The 16,441-nt window shown below is 40.1% G+C and overlaps 2 protein-coding genes across 7 annotated transcripts in view; both read left to right on the top strand.

Annotated features, from left to right (window-relative positions):
* AHCTF1 (AT-hook containing transcription factor 1) overlaps nt 1-8,148 on the top strand; it is a 93,973-nt gene extending 85,825 nt beyond the window's left edge. For 2 of the 6 annotated variants that reach the window (XM_055234678.2, XM_055234672.2), the window contains exons 34-36: nt 3,369-3,502; nt 4,528-4,610; nt 6,262-8,148. In XM_055234678.2, coding sequence (XP_055090653.1) covers nt 3,369-3,502; nt 4,528-4,610; nt 6,262-6,454 — 410 coding nt within the window. In that variant the 3' untranslated portion in view covers nt 6,455-8,148. The remainder of the gene's footprint in view (nt 1-3,368; nt 3,503-4,527; nt 4,611-6,261) is intronic. The other 4 variants (XM_055234673.2, XM_055234676.2, XM_055234674.2 and 1 more) reach the window with 4 other exon arrangements.
* The window catches only part of LOC129458299 (kinesin-like protein KIF28P), a 58,902-nt gene continuing 50,105 nt past the window's right edge, over nt 7,645-16,441 (top strand). Inside the window, 2 exon segments of the mRNA XM_063613597.1 lie at nt 7,645-7,709; nt 9,932-9,939. Coding sequence (XP_063469667.1) covers nt 7,645-7,709; nt 9,932-9,939 — 73 coding nt within the window.

Genomic DNA, 16,441 nt, shown 5'->3' with positions numbered 1-16,441 from the left:
TTCCTATATATCATTCCAGCTACATATGTATGGTTGGTTTTTAAAAACCTGCAGTTTATGTACGTGCATATATTCTGCTTTTGTCCCCCTACTTATTTCATGAGCATTTTCAGTTCCTTTTTTTTTTTTTTTTTTTTCTGAGATAGAGTTTGGCTGTTGTTACCCAGGCTGGAGTACAATGGTGTGATCTTGGCTCACTGCAACCTCTGCCTCCTGGGTTCAAACAATTCTCCTGCCTCAGCCTCCCCAGTAGCTGGGATTACAGGCACCTGCCACCACGCCCGGGTCATTTTTTTGTATTTTTAGTAGAGACAGGGTTTTGCCATGTTGGCCAGGCTAGTCTCAAACTCCTGACCTCAGAAAATCCACCCGCCTTGGCCTCCCACAGTGCTGGGATTATAGGCATGAGCCACGGTTCCCAGCCTTCAGTTAATCTTAAATATTCTTCAAAATCCAACCAGCCTGGGCAACTTAGTGGGACCCCATCTCTACAAAAGAAAAATTTTAATGATTTGGGCATATGGTGGCTGCACCTATAGTCCCAGCTACTTGGGAGGCTGAGGTGTGAGGATGGCTTGAGCCCGGGAGGTTGAGGTTGCAATGAGCCATCACACCATTGTGCTCCAGCCCAGGTGACAGATTGAGATCCTGTCACCTCCCCACCCCCCTCCAAAATATATATATGTATATCTGTATGTATATATATTTCAAAATCTTAAACGTAATCTTTTTTTTCATATTGACATTTCATCTCACAAATGTGCCACAGATTGTTTAAACCCTCTTCTGTTGGGTATTTGAATTGCTTTCAGATTTTTTAATATTAAAAATAGGCACCTTCTAGAAGGAGATGATGGGATTGGAAGGGATAAGAAACTTGGGATTGAGATCTCTCATTTCTGCCACTTACTAGCTGGACAGAAAAATCATTGAACCTTTATGAGCCTTGTTTCCTCCTCCTAGAATGAATGTGGTAGTGCATACCTTACAGTGGTTCTTATGAGTATTCACGACTTTAACAAAGCAATGACCACTCTAGGACATAGCCTCCTATCTTCCTCTGCCCTTTATACTGTTACCATACTTTCTGTCCCTTATGCCTATTTATATTCTAAACTTCGTTTTTACATAGGGATGCAGGTGCAGAGAAGACTGGGTATAGGATACTGTATGATTGGAAGGCTAGAGGTGGTCCTTTATTTTATTGAACATAGCAAAGAAACGATCTTAGAATTCTGTGTTTTACTAAATGAATATGAAACCACATTTCATACAGCAAATATTAAGAAGGGCCTGCTATATACCTAAGGTCATACTAGATACATGACATTCATATATCATTTGATTCCCACTTCAACCCAGTGAAGTGTAGGTACTTTTACTTCCTTCTGTCCTCATTGAGGAAACTGAAGTTCATTGAGACTGTGCACTCACATCACCCAGGGAATAAGATGTGTTGTCCTGGAGCTACTACTGCTACTACTGGCTGGTAAGAGCCAATTGTTAAATATCCAAGAACTTGTAACCCAGCCATGGTTTGCATTGGCCACAGGAGGCACATTTACACCTTAGAAATCAGCAAAGGCTGCGAATCAGAGCTCTCTTTGAATTTTCAGAGTCATTTGCTAGCACACGGTTGGGTTTGAACCTAGGTCTTTTGAACTCCTTAATCCTCAAAACAGAGATGGGTAAAGAATTGACATATACTCAGGAAAGTCTCATCTGTACTATAATAGAAGCATATGGAAAAAATGGCGGAGGCTATTTTTGCATGTGATAGTATATTTTTGTATTTCCTTATATATTCCTTTGAAATGGAGTAGGAAAGCTTAGGTGAAGATTATGAAAAGTGAAATAAATTGTTTTTTCAGGTAGCCTAGAAGAGACTTATAGAATGTATAATTTTCGTAGAAATGTTTTTGTTCATCTGTTTCTTGAAGCCAAGAGAGAGACCACCAGTAGACCTAGCCATTGCCATTTACAAGCTGGGAGCAGAGATTATATATTTCTGATATCTGATATCAACTCTATTTTTTCTTTTTTTAAGAATCATACGCTTATATATACCTACTGTATACCCACAAAAAAAATTTTTTTAAAGAATCATGCTTTAAAAGCAGAATTTGATATCTGATAGAACTCTTGACTGTCCCAGTAGCTGAAATAACATTGAACTATGATTTTATTTCAAGGATTTGTAAATGATATTCTTGAAATAACAAATGCAAACATCTGTAGAGCACTTACCACCTACCATGCCACACATTGTTCTGCTACTTTCATCCTCAGAACAACTTTGAGATAGATGCTATTATTAACCCTATTTTATAGAAACTGATGCACAGACACCTCTAAGTTACTTAATTCTGGTCTCACAGTAAGTCCAGAAGCTGGGATTTATTCCGGCAGACTGGTTAAACTGAACTGTGCTCCTCTGTAATTATATTGATAATTGCTTTTAATATGGGGGCCCTATAGTTTAAAAAAAAAAAAAAAGTCTGTGTGGTAAATGTTTTTAATTCCTTATTTTAAACCAATTGTTGTTTAAACCATTTTTATTTTTCTGTGGAATATCTTCCTGTTAGCTTTTCACTGTGTTACCCAGGCTGGAGTGCAGTGGCACAATCATGGCTCACTGTAGCCTCAACTTCCCAGGCTCAGGTGATCCTCCTGCCTCAGCCTCCCAAGTAGCTGACACCCCAGGTGTGCACCACCACATTGGCTAATCTTTTTAAAATTTTTTGTAGAGACAGGGCTCTCACTTTGTTGATCAGGCTGATCTTGAACTCCTGGCCTTAAGCCGTCCTCCTGCCTCAGCCTCCCAAAGTGCTGGAATTACAATTGTGAGCCACTGCACCTGGCACTTTCTCCTTTTGTGGAGATGAACTTTTCTGTTCCTTTGGCAGGAACAAGTAGTTCAAAATGAGGTGGCTAGAGTTTCTCTTTTTTGAAAATAAAAAACCTACTTTGTAAATAACGTCTCTGGAATAGCAGTAGTTATGGCACAGACTAGCTCAGGTTACATATAGGATTAATGCTTTCCCTCCCCAGAATGCTTGAGGAGCAGTAAGGATTAAAGGAAATAGACTAAACAGTTCTGTACCTGCTTTCATGGCCTGTCTTTATATTGTAGCACTTTCTAGTTTGAAGCATTCAGTAGTCCTACATGTTTGGCTCACCCAAATGATGTTGGGATTTTTCCTGTCGTTTCTCTGCCGACATGGATAATTAGGTTACAATACTAATGGTTTCCAGGTTTGGGGACGTTTGCATCTTTCTAAAAGACATAATTTGTTCCAGGTTTTTATTGTGTTTATATATATGCGCACATATAAAGATACAGTTACAGTTTTTTCAACTTTTTTTAGCTAAAAAAATAGAGGTTCCTGCGCAGCTGAAAGAATTAGTTTCGGATTTATCTTCTCAGTTTGTCATCTCACCTCCTGCTTTAAGGAGCAGACAAAAAAACACATCTAATAAGAACAAGCTTGAAGATGAACTGGTAAGAAATGCATGATTTTATTTGTATGTTTGTTAAAACATACTTTTTATTTTTTTAACAAATGTTTTAATAAAATCGTTTTAATTTTATTTAAATTTTAATGATTTTAAATTTTGTTTATTATTTAAATAAATGTCTTAAAGATAACAGTCACGTATACTAAAAGCCAAAACGGTCTTATCTACCCCTTTGGAGACCCTCCCTACCTTTAAGACACATCTGTGGTATGTTACTGATGATATTTTACTGACAGTTACAGTTTAAATTACCTGTTTGTGGAAGAGTTTTTAAATTCTAGTGTCCATCAGAATTACCTGGGTGTTTTTTAAAGGAATAGTTGAGGGATTGAGTGCGAGTCCCTTATGTTTATAAATGTTAATTCATGAGCATTTATTGGATTATCTGCCATGAGTCTGCTACTCTGCAAGGGCAAATTACACAAGAATAATTCAGGCAAATTCCTTGTCTGTCAGGTACCTACAGTTCAACTGAGATACACAGTTTCATGGAAGAGATGAAAACAATTATTTCAAATACTTTATAGACCGAGGTTAGAGGAGACAGGCATTCCTCCCGCCAGAGTAAATGGCAGATGCAAAGGCTCAGAGCATGGCAATGGCAGGCAGATGAGGAGTGTTCATTGTGAATAGCCATGTGTGTATTACAGGTAGTTTCTATGAAAGATGAAATGTGGGTAGGAAACAATAGTCTCTGTTTGTCTACTTCTTAGAAAGTGAGAACCTGGATATGGACAAAGGGAGCGGGTACAGAAGGGCAGTGGACAGTGGAAACATTCAAAAATAAAACTGATCATAACTTGGAGATTAGTTGAATTGTAGGAATGAGGAATAAAGAACAGGCCTAATAACTAAGGTTTCTACTAAAAAGTATGAGAAAAGCAGTCAGTGTTGCATTTGGCGAGTTTGAATTCATCAGCAGTGTTTGGCTATAGTATTCCTTGCCTCAGCATAGAAGTTTTAAAATTAGATTCGTGTTTAATACTTTTTAAAATGTTTAACCCATAGAAAGATGATGCACAATCAGTAGAAACTGTGGGAAAGCCAAAAGCGAAACGAATCAGGACGTCAAAAACAAAACAAGCAAGCAAGTATGACTTTCTTTTCTGTTCTTGATTGATTGATTGATTGAGACAGTCAGTCTCGCTCTGTCGCCAAGGCTGGAGTGCAGTGGTGTGATTTCAGCTTACTGCAACCTCTGCCTCCCAGGTTCAGGTGATTCTCATACCTCAGCCTCCCAAGTAGCTGGGACTACAGGCGCCCACCACCACACCTGGCTAATTTTTGTATTTTTAATAGAGACAGCGTTTTATCATGTTGGCCAGGCTGGTCTCAAACTCCTGGCCTCAAGTGATCTGCCTGCCTTGGCCTCCCATAGTACTTGGATTACAGGTGTGAGCCACTGCCGAGCCTTGTTCTGTAATTTTTATCCATTTGTTTCTCAAAATTAGATTTGAGAAGACCCTTAATTTTACAAAAAGGAAATTAAGCTCATCAGGAAAGATTCTCAGGGGCATTTACGAGCACTGGCTCCCTGGCATTGTTAGATTTCACTGCTGAAGGTGGGTTTCTTTATATATTAATAGCATGAAAGCCCAGTCCTTTTAAAAGGAACATGGGAGGTCGGGCGTGGTGGCTCACGCCTGTAATCCCAGCACTTTGGGAGGCCGAGGCGGGTGGATCACAAGTCAGGAGTTCAAGACTAGCCTGGCCAAGATGATGAAACCCTGTCTCTACTGAAAAAAAAAAAAAAAAAAAAAAAAACTAGCTGGACGTGGTGGTGGGCGCCTGTAGTCCCAGCTACTCCAGAGGCTGAGGCAGGAGAATCACTTGAACCCAGGAGGCGGAGGTTGCAGTGAGCCAAGATCACGCCACTGCACTTCCAGCCTGGGTGACAGACCGAGACTCTGTCTCAAAAAAATAAATAAAATAGAATAAAATAATAAAAGGAGGATGGTAGGGTGGGGGCAGTTTAGTTCCCAGTGGATCTTTCTGGTTTTTGCAGAAAAACAAAGTAGGGAGGGAAGTGGGATGGTTTACCTCTTTGTCAGGAAAGTTAGGTAACTATTAGTAAAAAACAATTATACACTTTAAAATCCTGCAATTATTTTACAAAAAGCAATAAAACTGCATCCATGGGAAAATTACTCCATTTCAGATATATTTGTTACACAGTAACTTGTTTATGCTATGCTTAGTAGGCATGGTTGAATTTAATAAAAGCACAAGTTGATGCATTTTATTTAAAAACGGATTTAATGACACTATGGCTAATATCACTGTGTACATATAAACTGGTGTATCTATGTGAGAAACTCATGTTTGTGAAATTCTATGCATCTTTGCTAATTGCTGGTGTTTGGTGATTGACATTTCTGACATGCCACATGGGCCTGCGGGGCTCTCATCCCCTGGGCTGACAACTGGTACTCGGCCCATCCTTGTGATCCAGCAGTATTTTTTCATACATTTGAAACATTTAGAGGAAAATTCAATAATTGAATAATTGTTTGTAAATATTCTGATCAAAAAGGAAAAAATTACCCTTAATGAAACCTGAACTCTGCTTCTGATTAGCTTATATGACTTAAAGCTTCACTTCAGTTCTCTTGAAACCATTACATCTTTTATAAAATGAAAGCACTAAGCAGTCCCTAAGGTTTTTCTCAACGTGTTGGGAAGCCAGTTTTATTTTATAGCATAATGTGTTTGTTCGTACTTGATCATATCTTTTTTCTTCAGAAGCACAGAAAAAGAAAGTGCTTGGTCACCTCCTCCCGTAGAAATTCGGCTGATTTCCCCCTTGGCTAGCCCAGTTGACGGAGTCAAGAGCAAACCAAGAAAAACTACAGAAGTGACAGGAACAGGTCTTGGAAGGAACAGAAAGAAACTGTCTTCCTATCCAAAGCAAATTTTACGCAGAAAAATGCTGTAATTTCTTGGGGAGTTTTTAATGTACACCTATTTGTAAAGTCATCAGAATAGTGTAGATTATTAAATATCTAGTTTGGAAGAAAATAATTTATATAAATTATTGTAAATTTTTATGTAAACAGAAGGTCTTCAATAAGTAAAGTAACTCCATATGGAGTGATTGTTTCAGTCCAGGCAATTTTTCTATTTTATATTAAGACTTCATACATTTATATATGTAAATATGGCTTATTAATGGAATGTTAAATAAAATGTGTACTTCACAGTTGTTTGTGTTTTGGATTTTTGAAAGGGAGGGGATATCTGTTTAAATAGTTTTATATGCTCATTGGTCTCATTTTCTCTATAATTAAAATACTAGACCAGTGTTAAAATGGGGATGACTGAAGTATTGATATTTCTTTTTACAGTTACTATTTTATAATTTATGCACTTTGATTCTGTGATTCGGATTTCTAATCATAAAATGTATTTTTTTGTTTTTGGCTATGTTAAAATTGAATTATGGGCATGTAATTTTGCCATCTTTGTAGTTTCACAAATTTTGTGTAATCTACCTCAAATGAATAATCCAAGTATTGGTTAACTATAATGTTGGCATCTCTTATTCAGCAAGCTTAAAGGCTCTTTAAAGTCTTAATTAGTCAAAGACTAATCCAGGTTAGATTGACCGGTTCACTGCTCACTTGCAACCTTATCAAAGGGTTTGACAAAGGGAAATGTAAAATAAATGTTTATGGATATTGAGTGCATCTTGTATGTGCCTAATATTGATTGATAGGATGAGATGTCTGAATAATAATATTGCTGTGAAGGAGCTTGCTACTGAACCACAGAAATCCCTTAATATTCAGGTTTTAAAACTGGCAAATTCTCACAGGACCTCAGGCACAGATTATTGAGGTTGGGAGAGAGAGCATAGATGTAGAAGAGAAAAAACACACGCCCTGTTCTCTACAGTACAACTGTGTGCAATTAAGCAATGATACTTGATGTAGGCTCTAACATTCATCAATAAATAAGTGTTGTAAAATAATTTATAACAGGTTAGCGTGTAATGGACTATTACTAATTGATCATCTAGAAACGAACTGCTTTTGTGGGCTAGCTTTTACTGTTTTAATGTGAAGCATACGCAGTGTGCTTTCTGCGTTTATTTTTCTACCAAGTAATACGGATAACGAGAAATTGATGAAAATGCCTACGCCAAGTGTTGACAGTGTGAAAGTAGCAGTGCGAGTGCGGCCTTTTAGTCAGTCAGGCTAGTGATGGATGTTACGCTGCCTTGTTGAAAATTTCACTGACTTTGATTTTATTACTTTTTTAATGATAGTTATCAAACTTGTATTTAAGCTGCTTGTCATTTATGGAATATTGAACTTATTTAAATGAACTTGTTAAATGAATAAAGAGCTAAACATAATTCAGTAAACAATTTTACTCGTTTGCGCAAGTAGCACAATAAACATGGATGCAATGTATGTCAAGTTAATACTTTTTTAAACCAACGCAATTTGGTGAATATAGATGTGTGGTACCTGTTTTTAATAAATGTACTTTTTTTCCCCTCTGTGAATGTAGATCATAAGCAGACAAATTGCCTGTTCTAAATGAACTTTATATATATTTTAAATGAATGTATGTACTTATGTATAAATGTCTTTATATAGCTTGAATAAAAACACTGCTCATTCAGATGTGTTGCTACAACATTTTAGGATAGCACCTGAATGATATTCTCGGACCTTGTAGCAACCATGTATCTGATGGTCAAAGCATTGGTTAAACTAAGGTGCTTAGTATCATAGTAGTAAGGTAAACAATACACTCAGAAAGATAGTATCATAGTAGTAAGTAAGGTAAACAGTATACTCAGATTAGGTATAGTTAATTCTGCCTGGATAGATCTTGAAGGCTTCCTAGATAGAAGCATTTGAGAGGACTATAAAGGGTTTGTAAAATGTCGATCAAGACTTTCTCGACAGAACAACATGCAAAGACCTGGTCCTGAATGGGCTACAATGGATTGACCTTATTGAGGTCTTCCCCCCGCCCACTTCTACAACTTGCTGCTTTTTGATAGTATTGCATTATCAGTATTACTTTGTACATCTTCAGTTGGCATCAGTTCTGTCTGTCCTGTGTCTCTGTATTCATCTATATTGTGGAAAGTATTTCAACAGCTGGGCACAGCTATGTAATTATGTAACTCCAGTTACCTGTATAACTAGGTAACTTTAAGTGTAGCTTCTATTTAAGGCTTCTAAAGTAGCATGGCTTCTAAGGCAACTGATCAAAAAATGCCAAAGAATCAATTTGTGACCAGTATATTAACTACTTTGGCCCAACCAGACCTTCAACAACAATGCAAATGGTTATTCCTGCGGTCGTTTTCACTGGCCTCTAATATTGCCAGCATGAGTAACTGCAGATAAGGATTTGTAGGATTAGGCACTAAAACAGTCATGTATTTACAGAACCTTTAGGTTCCCTTTACAAAAGGATTGCATTTTATTCAAGTTCACCACCAAAGTTGACTAGTTTAGACTAGAATAGTCTAAGCAAGGAGTAAAGAGGATGGGTTCGGGAGATAGCTTGAAGGTACAGCGAGTGCTTTCTCTGTATCCACAGGGGCTATGTTCTAAGGCCCCCAGTGAATTCCTGAAACCACAGGTAGAACCTAACCCTATATATACACTGCATTTTTTTCCTGTACGTACATATCTATGATAGTGTATAAGTACTTCGGGGCCATGATTAAGTAACATAAGGGCACAAGCATTGCAGTGCCACCACGCTCATCTGGTAACCAAGATGGTTACTAAGCGGCTGTACATGGATATGCTAGACAAGGATGATTCACGTCCAGGCAGCACAGTGGGATGGCGTGAGATTTTCACAAACTTCTCAGACTGGTGGCACAATTTAAAACACAAGTTGTTGTTTATTTCTGGAATTTTCCATTTCGTGTTTTCAGATTCTGGTTGACTGCTCGTAACAAACCACAGAAAGTGAAACTGCGGACAAGGGAGGATTACTGTAGACAGTGACAGATCATCCTGCCTAGACAACTGCAGTTCCTCCTACGTGAACTTGCCACCCCCAATGCATTCTTCATGTAGCAGTAAGAGAAAAACACTAGTATCATGGAGCTCTCTGCTCAAAACCTTTCAGTTTGTTAAAAATAGAATTTTGCAGTTTACAGGGCCTAGGTGACCTGGACACTGCCTAATTTTCTAACTCCATATCTAGCGCTTATGTTCATTGTGGGATCAGAGAACCTACTTTATGGCACTTTCATTACAAGAAGCAATATATTGCTGGGTACAGTGGCTCACACCTGTAATCCCAGCATTTTGGGAGGCCGAGTTCAAGGCCAGCCTGGCCAACATGGTGAAACCCCGTCTCTACTAAAAATACAAAAATTAGCCAGGTATGGTCATGCACACTTGTAGTCCCAGCTACTTGGGAGGCTGAGACACGAAAGTTGCTTTAATCCGGGAGGTGGAGGCTGCAGTGAACCAAGATCACACCACTGCACTCCAGCCTGGGCGACAGAGTGAGACTCTGTCTCAAAAATAAAAATAAAGCAATATATTCTCAGATAGTATATTCTCTGGGCCTCAGTTCATCTGTAAAATGGGCTCTTGACACTTCACAAGATTGCTATTGTAAGTAACAGAGGAAATAAGTCTATCGCAGAGCACAGTGCCTGACAACTATTTTAGCTGCTTTGTTTTTCACCATAATCTTTTAGACAACTTTGAGGTACTACAATTCAAAGTGTACAATTCAATGGTTTTAAATATGTTGATATGGGCAACAGTCACCACAGTCAATTTCAGAACATTTCATCACCTAAGAATTTCTGCACCTTATAGTTACCCCATTTCCCATCCCTAAGCAACCACTAATGTGCCCTGCAGATTTCCCTTCCTAGGTGAAAGTTTCCTGTGAGTGGAGTCATATGTAGTCTTTTGTGACTGGCTGCTTTCACACAGCATGTTTTCAAGGTCCACCCACATTGCAGCATATATTAAAACGTCATTCTCTATGGCTAGTGAATATTCAGTATTCTATTTTGTGGATACACAAGTTTTGTTCATCAGTGGAAGGACACTTCAGTTGGTTCTGCATTTTGCCTATTAATGACTGCTACACACATTTGTGTACAAGTTTTTGTGTGGGCCTGTTTTCATTTCTCTTGGTTATATACCTAAGCACTGAATTGCTGAGCCATACGGTAACTATGTTTCATCATTTGAGATATTCCCAGATTGTCTTCCAAAGCAGCTGTGCCAACATATTCCCAACAGCAGTACATAAGGGCTCCAAATTCTTCGCATCCTTGCCAACAATTGTTATCTGACTTTCCAATTACAGTCATCCTAGCTGATGTGAAGTGGCCTGTCGTGGCTGTGATTTACATTTCTCTAGTGACTAATATCAAGCATCTTTTTAGGGGTATTTATTTGTGTATCTTCCTGCAGAAGTATCGATTCAGATTCTTTGCTCATTTTTTAAACTGGATTATCTTTATTATTGAGCTGATCTTTATAGATTATGAATATGAATCCTTATCAGATACATGATTTGCAAATTTTCCTCCCACTCTGTGGATTGTATTTTTCACATTCTTGGTGTTATTTGAAGCAGAAACATTTAAAATGTTGGCAATTTTATTGCTTTGCTTTAGATGTCATATCTAAGAATCCTTTGTCCAATCCAAGGCCATGAAGATTTACTCCTGTTCTTCTAAGGCTTTTATAGTTTTAGCTCTTACATTTAGGCTTTTAATTCGAGGTAATTTTGTATATAGTAAGAGTTCAATTTTTTTTTTTTTTTTTTTTTTTTAAAGAGACAGAGACTCACTCTGTCACCCAGGCTGGAGGGCAGTGGTATGATCAAAGCTCACTGTAACCTCAAACTCCCGGGCTCAGGCACTCCCCGTACACTTCAGCCTCCAAAATAGCTAGGGCTATAGGTATATGCCACTATGACCAACCTTCTTTTTTTTGTTAAATAGAGATAGGGTCTCACTATGTTGCCAGGATGATCTCAAACTCCTAGCCTCAAGCTATCCCCCTACCTCAGGCTCCCAAAGAGTTGAGATTACAGGTGTGAGCCACTGCATCCAGCCAAGTTCATTCTTTCTCACATAGCTATCCAATTCTCCCAGTATCATTTCTTAAAAAGGCTCTTCTTTTCCCCATTGGATGGTTCTAGCAGCCTTGTTGAAAATCATCTGACCATAGATGTCAGGGTTTATTTTTGGACTCAATCCTATTAATTTGTATGTCTGTCCTTGTCAGTACCACACTGCCTTCATTACTGTTGGTTTGTATTAAGTTGTGAAATCAGGAAGTGTGAATTCTACTTTTTTCTTCATTTTCAAGATTGTTTTAGCTACTATGGGTCCTTTGCAATCCATATGAATTTTAGAAGCAGCCCATCATGGCCAGGCTTGGTGGCTCACGCCTGTAATCCCAACATTTTGGGAGGCCGAGATGGATGCATCACTTGAGGTCAGGAGTTCGAGACCAGCCTGATCAACATGGTGAAACCCTGTCTCCAAGAAAAATACAAAAATTAGCCAGGCACGGTGGGGGGCACCTGTAATCCCAGCTACTCAGAAGGCTGGGGCAGGAGAATTGCCTGAACCCGGGAGGCAGAGGTTGCAGTGAGCTGAGACTGTGCCATTGCACTCCAGCCTGGGTGACAGAGTGAGACTCCGTCTCCACAAAAAAAAAAAAAAAAAAAAAAAATTAGCTCAGCATTTTCTACAAAGAAGTCACGTGGGTTCTCCTAGGGATTGTGCTGGATCTGTATGTTGGTTTGGTGAATACTGCCTCCCAAATGACCTTAAGTCTTCTGATCCACAAACATAGGATGTTTTTTCAGTCTTTGGTTTCTTAGTTTCTTTCAACAAAGTCATATAGCTGGCCGGGCGCGGTGGCTCACGCCTGTAATCCCAGCACTTTGGGAGGCCGAGGCAGGGGGATCACCAGGTCAGGAGATTGAGACCATCCTGGCTAACACGGTGAAACCCCGTCTCTACTAAAAATACAAAAAATTAGCCAGGCGTGGTGGCGGGCGCCTGTAGTCCCAGCTGCTCAGGAGGCTGAGGCAGGAGAATGGCATGAACCCGGGAGGCAGAGCTTGCAGTGAGCTGAGATCGCACCACTGCACTCCCAGCCTGGACAACAGGGCGAGACTGTCTCACAAAAAAAAAAAAAAAAAAAAAAAAAAGTCGTATATGTTTCAGAGTAAATGGTTTGTACTTCTTTCATTAAATGTATTCCTATTTTATTATTATTTATTTATTTTTGAGATGGTTTTTCACTCTTGTTGCCCAGGCTAGAGTGCTGTGGCACAATCTCAGCTCACTGCAACCTCCACCTCCCAGGTTCAAGTGATTCTCCTGCCTCAGCCTCCCAAGTAGCTGGGATTACAGGTACCCTCACCACGCCCGGCTAATCTTTTTGTTTGTATTTTTAATAGAGACAGGGTTTCACCATGTTGGCCAGGCTGGTCTCAAACCCCTGACCTCAGGGGGTCCACCCACCTTGGCCTCCCAAAGTGCTGGGATTACAGGCGTGAGCCACTGTGCCCGGCCTTATATTTTTATTTTTTATTTTTGTGGGTACCCACAAAATTAACTCTATGTAACTGCCTTACAGTTAAAGGGGGGCACACCACACCACGCAGAGCCACGTGGGGAAGTACCAAGAACAGGCAAAAGAAAGGAGAGAGCAGGACTTAGAGCCTTGCCATAGTTTCTGCAGGAAGGAATGGGCAAGGCAGAGGAGACAAGTTTGACAAGTTTAGGATTGGAGAGTATGAATAATTTTGGTGGGCTCTGACCTTTAAGAGTTGTCTTTAGTTGTTTAGTACCTGGCCTTGGGGGTGATTTAGAGCAGGGGAAGTACTGGCTTGGTGTATAGGAATTAGATAGAGGAGGTAGTCGGGGATACGGGCTTTGATTGCTGTATGGGAGTTAGAGGAGGTAGTGGGAATGTGGGCTTTGATTGCTGTATAGGAGTTAGATAGAGGAGGTAGTGGGGATATGGGCTTTGATTGGTTGGTTTGCATATGAAAGGCAAGTTGTTTGCTATCTCTAGAAATCTGATAGCCCTGGTGAGCTGCAGGACGTCAAACCGTCATAAAGTATAGATCTCCATAGGATGCCATAGTGAATAGTGCTATGTTTTCCTGAGGAGATATAAGACTTAGCTACTCATAATTATGACATAATCATGATTGGTAATGTGGGGAAGTAAATGTCTCAAAGCTTCTATACATATGTATATATTTTTTCATATATACAGAGAAAATTTTAAAATACGATTAATACAATAATTTCCATTGTTGAGCTAACTTTGAAGCCCTAGGATAAATTCCATTTGGTCATGGTGTGCAATTCTTTTTATATGTTGCTGGATTTAGTTTCATAGTATTTTGTTGAGGATTTTTGCATGCATAGTCATAAGAGATAATGGTTTGTAATTTTGTTCTTTTTGAGACGCAGTCTCATTCTGTCACCCGGGCTGGAGTGCAGTGGCGCAATGTCAGCTCACTGCAACCTCCACCTCCTGGCCTCAAGCGATTCTCATGCCTCAGCTTCTTGAGTAGCTGGGATTACAGGCGCCCACCACCATGCCCGGCTAATTTTTGTATTTTTAGTGGAGACATGGTTTCACCATGTTGGTCAGGCTGGTCTCGAACTCCTGACCTCATGATCCACCTTCCTCGGCCTCCCAAAGTGCTGGGATTATACGCGTGAGATACCGTGCCCGGCATTTAGTTTTTTGTTTGTTTTTTGTTTTTCTGAGACGGAGTCTCACTCTGTCACCCAGGCTGGAGTGCAGTGGCGCGATCTCAGCTCACTGCAAGCTCTGCCTCCTAGGTTCAGGCCATTCTTCTGCCTCAGCCTCCTGAGTAACTAACTGGGACTACAGGCACCTGCCACCATGCCTGGCTAATTTTTTCTATTTTTGGTAGAGACGGGGTTTCACTGTGTTAGCCGGAATGGTCTTGATCTCCTGACCTCGTGATCCACCCGCCCCAGCCTCCCACAGTGCTGGGATTACAGGCGTGAGCCGGTAGAGCTGGCACCCGGCCAGCATTTCTACTTCTATGTCTTCCCTCTTCTAGGTCTATTTAGATTTTTTTCTTGAGTCAATTTCTGTTATTTCTGCCTTTGTAGGAATTTATTTCATCTAAGTTATCTAATTTGTTGGTATTCATTTGTTCAAAGTATTCCTTTATAATCCTTTCTTTAATCATAGTTTTCTTTCATTCTGTATGTTTATAATGATTACTTTAAAAGTCTTTTTCTGATAAATCCTGCATCTGCTCACTCTGTTTTTGTTACCTGTTTCTTCCCCAGTATATGGATCATACTTTCCTGTTACTTTGCGTGCCTCCTAATTTTTTCTTAGAAACTGGACATTGTAGATATATTGTAGCAGCTCTGGCTACTAGCTCTGCGTCTCCTCTGTGGCTTGTTACTTTCATTTGCCAGTTTGTTTAGTGACTGGCTGAATTATTTTAGTAAAGTCTATTATGTCCCCCAGCCCCCACCGTTGTTCCTTAAGGAAGCACAGTTTTGGGTCTGCCCCAGTCACGCTGGGAGAACAATGGTTTTGGTAGGGCCCCCTTCCTGTCTTTCCTTGCCCATGCCCAGCTGTTAAACTTCACTATTTGCTGGCAGATTATTGTTTTCAACAATGTCCTGGGGTATAAATTGCTTTACAAATGAATCCGATCAAATTCTGCTACCTTTGAAGGGAATCGTTTCTAAAACCAGTGTTTGATATTTTTGACCTTCCAACTATCTTATTCTCCAGTTCATCCCTGCAAATTAGAGGGCATACACTTTTACTTGTATTTGACTCTCTTCTCAGCTGTCTTTCATCACAACCTCCACCATTCTCAAGGGCATCCTTAGGCTTGAACTTCCCCAATCTGTTACGAATGAAGTCAGTTCCTTTAGGAAGAGATGTTAGGCACCATGGGTTGTATGGCCTAATTATCCCCCCAGGCAAAATCTCTAAGCCAGAGCTCTGGAATTGGATGTGTGAACAATAGTCAACTGCTCTTCAGATGACACACCTGCTCTAGGAGCTGAGTACTCAGTGGAGGTGGGGTCCTAGCCTAAGGTCCTCTCAGCTTGTCTCTCCTGGTGTTGAACCATCTCAGGACCCAGGGCAAAAGTGGTCGGTACTCCAGTAAGCTCAGTATGCTGCAACCAAAATAGAGCCTCCATTCCTCGAGTGGGAGCTGGGTGCGAAAGGGAGACCCCCAATTAACCTGACACTTGGCTTCACTAACAGATAGAGAGAGGCAGAATGAGAAATGCTAGTATCTCGATCTTCCTGGGAAGAAAGTCCTCCAGCTGGGATCTGGAGTGGAGACAGAACCCTGTGTTCCTGGCTGTAGCTGTCCAGAGTGGAATCTCCACCTTCCTGAACTGGCAGGGAAAGGAAAGGAAAGATCTTGCTTCAAATACCACAAAATCTTTTCTTACCAAATTTTAGTACATTTTCTTGAATAGATGCTTTTTTCTTTTCTTTTTGAGACAGTCTCACTCTGTCACCCAGGCTGGAGTGCCGTGGTGCAATCTCAGCTCACTACAGCCTCCACCTCCCAAGTTCAAGCGATTCTTATGCCGTAGCCTCCTGAATAGCTGGGATTAGAGGTACCTGCCACCACATCCAGATAATTTTTGTATTTTTAGTAGAGACAGGGTTTCACCATGTTGGCCAGGCTGGTCTCGAACTCCTGACCTCAAGTCATCCGTCTGCCTCAGCCTCCCAAAGTGCTGGGATTACAGGTGTGAGCCACTGCGCCCGGCCATGAATAGATGTTTCTTCACGTGCTGTTTGTCCTTAGGACCATTTCTAGAGGCTTTAAAAGGTGTTTTTTTTTCATTTTCATTTTTTGATGGATAATTTTTCACTAGTTTTACTGGGGAATTCAGCAGTTA

The sequence above is a fragment of the Symphalangus syndactylus genome, chromosome 19 (assembly GCF_028878055.3).
Source record: "Symphalangus syndactylus isolate Jambi chromosome 19, NHGRI_mSymSyn1-v2.1_pri, whole genome shotgun sequence".
Lineage (NCBI taxonomy): Eukaryota > Metazoa > Chordata > Mammalia > Primates > Hylobatidae > Symphalangus > Symphalangus syndactylus.
Note: the sequence above shows the minus strand (reverse complement) of the source record. Positions and strands in the feature narration are given on the sequence as shown.